This window comes from Bombus vancouverensis, chromosome 3 (genome assembly GCF_051014615.1).
Source record: "Bombus vancouverensis nearcticus chromosome 3, iyBomVanc1_principal, whole genome shotgun sequence".
NCBI classification, from domain to species: Eukaryota; Metazoa; Arthropoda; class Insecta; order Hymenoptera; family Apidae; genus Bombus; species Bombus vancouverensis.
This window is the reverse complement of record NC_134913.1, coordinates 1,325,633-1,333,102: the sequence shown is the minus strand read 5'-3', so window position 1 is coordinate 1,333,102 and position 7,470 is coordinate 1,325,633. Positions and strand designations below refer to the sequence as shown.

At 27.9% G+C, this 7,470-nt stretch overlaps 3 protein-coding genes across 5 annotated transcripts; 2 read left to right on the top strand and 1 right to left on the bottom strand.

The window, feature by feature from the left end:
* The first annotated feature begins 1,103 nt into the window (after positions 1-1,103).
* Positions 1,104-3,222, top strand: LOC117164095 (enoyl-CoA hydratase domain-containing protein 3, mitochondrial). Of its 2 annotated transcripts, none has more exons than XM_033346912.2 (6): positions 1,104-1,251; positions 1,596-1,682; positions 1,869-2,042; positions 2,138-2,325; positions 2,458-2,618; positions 2,699-3,222. In XM_033346912.2, the coding sequence occupies exons 1-6, from the start codon at positions 1,210-1,212 to the stop codon at positions 2,926-2,928; spliced, it is 882 nt and encodes a 293-aa protein (XP_033202803.1). In that variant the 5' UTR covers positions 1,104-1,209; the 3' UTR covers positions 2,929-3,222. The 2 variants fall into 2 exon arrangements, with proteins under 2 accessions (XP_033202803.1, XP_076473646.1); XM_076617531.1 differs by having other exon boundaries at positions 1,125-1,251; positions 1,468-1,682.
* Positions 3,223-3,443: 221 nt separating this feature from the next.
* Positions 3,444-5,145, top strand: LOC117164098 (uncharacterized). 2 transcript variants are annotated; one of them, XM_076617532.1, is made up of 4 exons: positions 3,444-3,965; positions 4,038-4,218; positions 4,368-4,520; positions 4,734-5,145. In XM_076617532.1, exons 2-4 carry the CDS (start codon positions 4,041-4,043, stop codon positions 4,961-4,963), a joined length of 561 nt encoding a protein of 186 aa, XP_076473647.1. In that variant the 5' UTR covers positions 3,444-3,965; positions 4,038-4,040; the 3' UTR covers positions 4,964-5,145. The 2 variants fall into 2 exon arrangements, with proteins under 2 accessions (XP_076473647.1, XP_033202808.2); XM_033346917.2 differs by having other exon boundaries at positions 3,445-4,218.
* Positions 4,539-7,341, bottom strand: LOC117164093 (uncharacterized). Its single transcript, XM_033346909.2, has 2 exons — positions 6,865-7,341; positions 4,539-6,629 (listed from the first exon to the last, which is right to left on the bottom strand). Exons 1-2 carry the CDS (start codon positions 7,168-7,170, stop codon positions 5,568-5,570), a joined length of 1,368 nt encoding a protein of 455 aa, XP_033202800.2. The 5' UTR covers positions 7,171-7,341; the 3' UTR covers positions 4,539-5,567.
* Positions 7,342-7,470: the final 129 nt, after the last annotated feature.

The window sequence follows — 7,470 nt, the reverse complement described above, 5'->3', positions numbered from 1 at the left end:
GGACGGAAGTATAACACGAAGAAAAACTCACGCGGCAATCGCTGGGATCTCTCGACGCGTTATTTGTATCAGGCGATTTGCCATGACTTCGTAAATACTAACAGAGACTGTTTGACATATGCAAACTTACCCTCAACCTCCGCCATGTTAGTTGATAGGGGAAACAATGATTGCCATGGTAACCGATGACAGATTCTCTGACAGTTGGAGAGTTCAGAGGTTTGATGAAATTATTATTGGATTGCATATAACATTGCTCCCCACTTCATCTGATTATTGATTTATCTGTTATCTAAATTTTATATATTACATTCTGTAAGATTATTGAATAAAAACTTTTTGTTTGTTTGATTTATTTTTGTAGAAATTTTATCGAGTTCTTTTATCCAGTTAATTTAATTTATCCAGTGTTCAAGTCTTAACAATATTTTTCTTATTATTATTATATATACGACTATTTTTTACTTTAAGAAATTCCTTTATAACGCTATTTATGCAGATATTTAATTAATTTGTATGATCTGTCCCCTATGTCTATAAAGTATGAGTTATGGACAAGGATTGCAACAATTTGCAACAATTATGTTATAACCAAAATTAAAGAAGTTACAGTGTAAGAATTAATAAAAATAAAAAAAAAAAAAGAATTCTGTTATCGATAATGGTCGCCAGTAGAGAACTTTGATTATTTATAATGGTTTTTGTACCCAAAACATTTAAAAGTATAGTTATTTGTAACAAAAACACTATTTAATGTACCGAATAATTGGTTAATGTACAAATGTAACCAAAATATTTTTTAAAAAATTTCTTTAAGATTTAGTTTGTTCATTATATTACATTTAAGCAAATATTGTGTTGTCAATGACTTTTTATACAAAACTTAGAAATATCTGTTACTTTTGATTCTAGTTATACTTGTTATTGTTCTGTAGTTCTGTATAAACTGATATAAATGATCATATTATTCACATTTATTTATGTATTAAAGAGAAAATAATTTTTTTCCAGTTGATTACTATTTAATATTTTATATTAATATAAAGAATGGCTTGCTATTTGTAAAATTGAGGATCGTCATTATCATTACTTTAGCCAAATCATGATTTACAATCAGTATATGTCACAAGTTACATTTGCTTTCGAAAAAGTAACAGAATTAATACTATTATTTTACAAAGAAATTAATATAAAAGGAATCAACCTAAAATGTTAAGATTTATAAAGAAAGATATTTTTATTTATTTTCAGGTATTTCATTTTCAAAATAAATTATATATATGTATAAGTACATATTACGTAAAGTATGTGTTACCGTACGTAATGAAGGTTATATAACCTAATTCTAATAAATTATTTTCCATTTGCAATTTTATTGATAAAGATTTTAGTTATGTGTACGTTTTGGAACATATATATTAATATAACACAATTAAAGATAATGTCCAAAATTTTGGTTCCAAATAGATACAAATATATATATGTAGAGGCATTGATACCTATGAAGATTTACGGGATTACACGATTAGAATCTAGCGAGAATTGTGAAATTGCTTCAAATTGTTCCTTCTATTGTATGTATATGGATATTGCAGGTGGGAAGATCTAGTACGAGGACTTTTTCTATAAATAGAATGTTGTTTTCAGAAGAAAAATATCTAGAAATCAAGGAAGATAATGGAGTAAGAATATATTACATCTGCAAAGATAGTACCAATAAATTTCCTATTTCCCATAGATATTAATTTTAAATCTACAGTAAAAAATATATTATTAACTATTAACATATTAATTTAATTATCATTTACTAACTATCAATAATATTATAAATATACTATTAAACTATCTTTTCCTTTTTTTACAATTAGGTAAAGACATTGATATTAAATCATCCAGAATCTCGCAATTCTTTATCTTTGAAAATGTTAAAGTCTTTATTAATAAACATAAAAAAGGATGAAGATAGTAAAAATCTTCGATCCATAGTTATTAAATCTGGATTGGAAAGAGTATTTTCTGCTGGACACAACTTAAAAGAATTGGTTTGTAGATGGATCATGAAATACTAGTAGTAGAAGTCTTTTTAATGTAAGAATTTACATTCATTGTAGAGAAATGATTGGCTTGCATTGTTTAGACTGGTAACAATGAGAAACTTCACAAGGAAATCTTTGAAACATGCTCAGAGTTGATGCGAACAATTACTCAAAGTCCTGTTCCTATAATTGTTGCTGTAGATGGTATAGCAACTGCAGCTGGTTGTCAATTGGTTACTGCATGTGATATTGCTATTTGCACTGAACAAAGTTCATTTGCTACACCAGGGTATATACATTCTGTATACTAGATATAAATTTAGATATAAATACAAATTTACTTTTACGTATAAATGTGTTATACATATTCCTTAATGAATTCTTACAGTTTAAATAATACTTATTTACCACTAAATTTTAGAGCCAATCTTGGAATATTTTGTTCTACACCAGGTATTCCCTTAGTTCGAAATGTACCCAAGAAGATGGCAATGTACATGCTATTTACAGGTTTTAGCATTACTGGCAAAGAAGCATACGAAGCAGGACTTGTGAGTAAAGTTGTACAAAATGATAAATTTGGTAAGTTGAAATTTCATTTAACAGAATAATTAATTGAAATGCTACTAACTCTAGAATATTTTATCTTGTGTCCTATTTAGAAGAAGAAATTGAAAAGATTACTACATCTATAAATATGAAAAGCCGTTCTATTATTCATGTTGGAAAAACATTTTTGTATGAACAATTGGATCTTGATATGTCAACTGCATATTTCTTAGGAACTGAAAAGATGATTAATAGTTTAAAAATGAAAGATGCTCAAGAAGGAATCAAAAGTTTCATTGAAAAGCGAAAACCTATTTGGAGTCATGATTATGAGAAAAATTAATATGGATTGGTGTATATATATATATGAAATATCTAATATAAATTCCTAATAATGGAAAAATTTTTATTATTTTTGTAGAAAATGTTATAAATATGATTACTTCTATTGTATTTCTATATTAAACCATCTGACATAATAAAATTTATTATGTTCTTTGTTAGTTTTTCACAGTTAATTATTAAAATTATGTTATTGTAATTAACTTAACTTTCTCCCACCGAAGAATTGGTTCTCCTTGTTGGAACTATTCAAAAGTGTCGTTTTTATAGCGATAAGATGAAGAACGAAACAAAAGGAATTTTTAACCTTACATGACAGTAAAATTCGCTTACAATGTATCATCGATTTATGTTCAAATTTAAAACAAATTTCATGCAAAAATTCATGTAAAAAATACGTGAATATAACTATTCAAATATATTTAAATAGATTTTTATATACTACAAAATATTTCTGCTTTCAAAATTGCACTAGAAATTTTGGATGGATGAAAAACCAGACTTATTTTATTGAGATATAAATGAACCTTTTATGAAAGAGATTTGTTTTTAACATTTTACAAATCTATGTCAGAAACTGAAATATTTAATTTTCTTCCATTTTCGTTATCAATTGCATAAGTCTTCTTCCTTTTAAGATTAAAAGTTTACATAATAACAGTATAAACTATACAAAATAAATCTAGAAATTGTAAAGATTATAGTGGGATCTCTCTATTTCAGTAATACACATGTAGATTACATATCACAGAATAAAAGTGCGTACTTTAAATACGAGAGGTCTTTGTAAAGATAAGAAAGTCGTGGTGGTCGGCGGCGTCATCAATCTCGAAGAACGCTGATATCTCGACTACTCGTTACAAAAATGCTTTTTTCCCGTGTTCATTTCCCATTTTGTCTCTCGTTAAATCTGTCTCTCCCCACTTGTTTGCGAGGCACGTTCATAAATCGAAACCAATATTGTTATATGAAGTTAGTACGACGTTGGGTCCTAACAAAGTTAGAGCGTCGAATGTTTTGTTTGCAAAATAATAGAAAGTGCGTTCGTTTTCATTGTATATATATCTTTTCTTTTCTTTTCTCTTCTTTTTACAAAAACTTTCTAATTAGTCGATGATTGTTTTGAGAAATTCTCGTCGAGACTGTATGAAGTTTAAAACATTGAAACAAGGTCGAGAGTTCCTGTGGGTCAAGGAATTTCAACATTTCAAAATCAAGATCCGTGAAGAAAGTGCAACAACGAGAAGTGTTAAAAGGAGTTTAGCGGATTTGCTTTTCGAAATTTGCAAAGGTTCGTTTTTTTTATATACTTAGTATTATTTTTTAGTGGTGTTGCGATAATTATCCCCAGAAAAGATTAGTAACATCATTTCTGATTAAGAACTAAAAATAGTACTGAATATTATAAGTGGTTTTTTTGCATTCTTTCTTTTATTGTAGATTGCGAGAGAATGGCCGCTATTCCGCAGGGTGCATTTGCAGCGTGCAAAGTCCGCCGCAATTTAGAACGCAATGCTATGATAACATCACCAATAGAGGAGAGGGAAAAAGTGGGTAAAGAAAACACATTCAATATGAGACCCCCTTCGGAAGGTACATATCAAATCCATGAAGTATCAATCATATATTATATTTTAGGTTGCTATGAAAATAACGAATTAAATAATGAATTTAGAATGTTATTAGAATAGTATTTTACGAGAAAGAATATTTTTGTCTTTTCATAGAATCACATTGCCATATATTGTGTTTTTATATACACATATTATATACATATATTAATTAATTTCGACGAAATATTTATAGGCCGAGAGCTTACACCGCTAAAATATAACAGCAAATTAATGAACAGCATCTGGGGACTTTATAACCGTTATTCGGTACATAATTTCAAGAAAAACAATTCTAATGATGGGGTGTTTGGTAAGTTCGCGGCGATTTGGGAGACTATTTCTCACAGCCATGCATATGCCGCGAACTCGGTAATTACAACTGCAGTTGCCAACAATAACTCTCAAATTATGCAAAAGAGATGAACAGTATCTGATGATTTGACGATCTGATATGTGTAATATCGATTGTTAATTCAACTGTAATAATTAAAGGAAATTTAAATACTATATATGACTTACGATTATAGAGAATTGCAACAGTATTGCATATTCTTTTTACAACATTTTTAATTGTACGTAGATAAATAAAATATTTTTCCTGGCAACTATGGTGCAATTTATCAAATTTTAATTTGGTACATAATGGTAAAGATTTCTACATGTAATTTTAAAAAGACTGTTGTAATATTTTGTCTAACTGTTAAAATATAGTGATATATGATAAATACAAAGTAAATAAAATATAGATTTTTATAAAAAATAGAAATATATCTATATATAGATTTTGTATATTATTACTTAAATATTATATTGTTTGTATATATAGATTTTATATATTATTACTTAAATATTATATTGTTTTGTATTGTTATCTAATAAATTGCAACACAAACGCGTATGAAACTATATCCTAGTTACAATTAATGTAATGAAGATTTACATATAATTTTACTTATAATTTTGAAACATTAGAATTTAAATAAAGTATAATCCCATCAATAAAAATAAATAACTACGAATACTTCCTTTAATTAAAAGGAACATTGTGATTAGAAAAACTATATGAAGAAAGGGTCAAATCGGAAGTATGTTCCACACAAACGACACTCTTCTCAAAATTATTCAACCAGTTATTTCGATTACATTCCTGTGTTGTTTGACGTATTATATAAGTTCTTGGTTTTCTACGTTCTGAAAATTCCTCGATGTTACTGGAATTATTAGAAATATTAATATCTAACTCCAATGAAAGTAACGAAGACGATAACTCTGGTTCTGTAACAGGCAGTAGATTTTCGAACATGTTTTTTATAGATAAGTTATTTTTTATTTTTTTTATATTTTTTTCGATGGGAAAATTTTGTCCACCCGTGTTTTCACCATTCAATTGGGTAAAATTGTTTCCTTTCTTTCTACACGAACATTGTTCAGAACGATTTTTCTTCAAATTTGGATAATTCTTCGTATTATTGACTTCTCGACGTATCGTAAACGTACGCTCATTCGAATTTCTTATAATTCTTTTTTCAATCACAGCATTCTTTATTTTAGAAAAGCAAAGATTAGGTCGTTTAGAATAAAAATTAAAATTTTTGGACTTTCGTCCCAGTTTTGCTATTCTTGTTTGCGTACATTTTGTTGCAGATTGCTTGTTATTACCATTTGACAAAACTACTTTTGTATTTTCTGGACAATTTTTTAAAGTATACGAATCTGAAAAAATATTCACATTGGATCCAGAGGAAAATATTGAGTTTTCAACTTGGAAATCTAATTCACAACTTATTTCGGAACAATGTGGAACAAGAGTTGTATTTTGTTTTGGAAATATTATTTTATTATATTGTTCATTTCCATGTTTTGTGAATAATGATCCGTGATAGTTTGTATTTTCAGTGTCCATAGATGCTGATGGACGTTTCGTTATATAGTGCCGACTTCCGATATTCTCGTTCGTTTGGTTGCCTTGACTTTTCAAATATTTAATCCTAGCTGGTATTTGTAACATATTTTCTTTTTTTCGGGTACGAATGATGCAGTTTAAAAACGTAGGTAATACAGGGTCCATATTCGTACAGGGATAATAAGACTGGTAACAAGATATATAGAATAAAATTGTAATTTTATAAAAAATAAAAATCATTTATACATAAAAACTACATTAATCTGCAAACTTTCAAGAAATAATGACTTTCGTAGTAATAGTGATGTACATATACGTAACTAAACATGAATTCTCTTTACTTTTAACATTTAATAACAAAAACAAATAGCATAAACTAATTGGTAAATATTTCAATATACACATGTTGTAAATAATATACCTCTCGAATTTTATCACGTTTTTGTCTTTTTCTCAATGTGTATATGTTTGTTACTTTCTTCATATATCTTCTTAATTTATGTAAAATATTAATTTCGCTACTCCTATTTCGTTTGAAATCATTTGCATGTGGAAGATCCTCTTCGTTTCGCAAGTAAGTATTTCTTAATGCATTAATTTCAGCACGTAACTCATCCAAATTACTGGCAAGTATTTTCATTTGATCGATCATTTGACCCATTCTTCGTTGATCGCGATAACATGCCGCCATACTGATTATAACTAAGCTCGGCTGTTTAAAGTACATATGTAATTTCTAAAGATCAATATAATCTTCATGTATATATCACGTATATCATTATCATGATTTACTGCAAAAATTGAAGGATCCTTAATGATGAAGAAGAAGATATATATAATAGAGTTTTTCCACCATAATTGAATATTAACATAAAGATATATTGAGTTGCATTTTTAAATGGGAACATCAGGTAGTATTGACGTTATCGTTATAAAATATAACCAAGACAGGAAACAAGAATTTGCTGACGCATACATACTGAATAAGAAAGAAAAATTGACTACCGGAAGGTTCAGACGTGCTGGA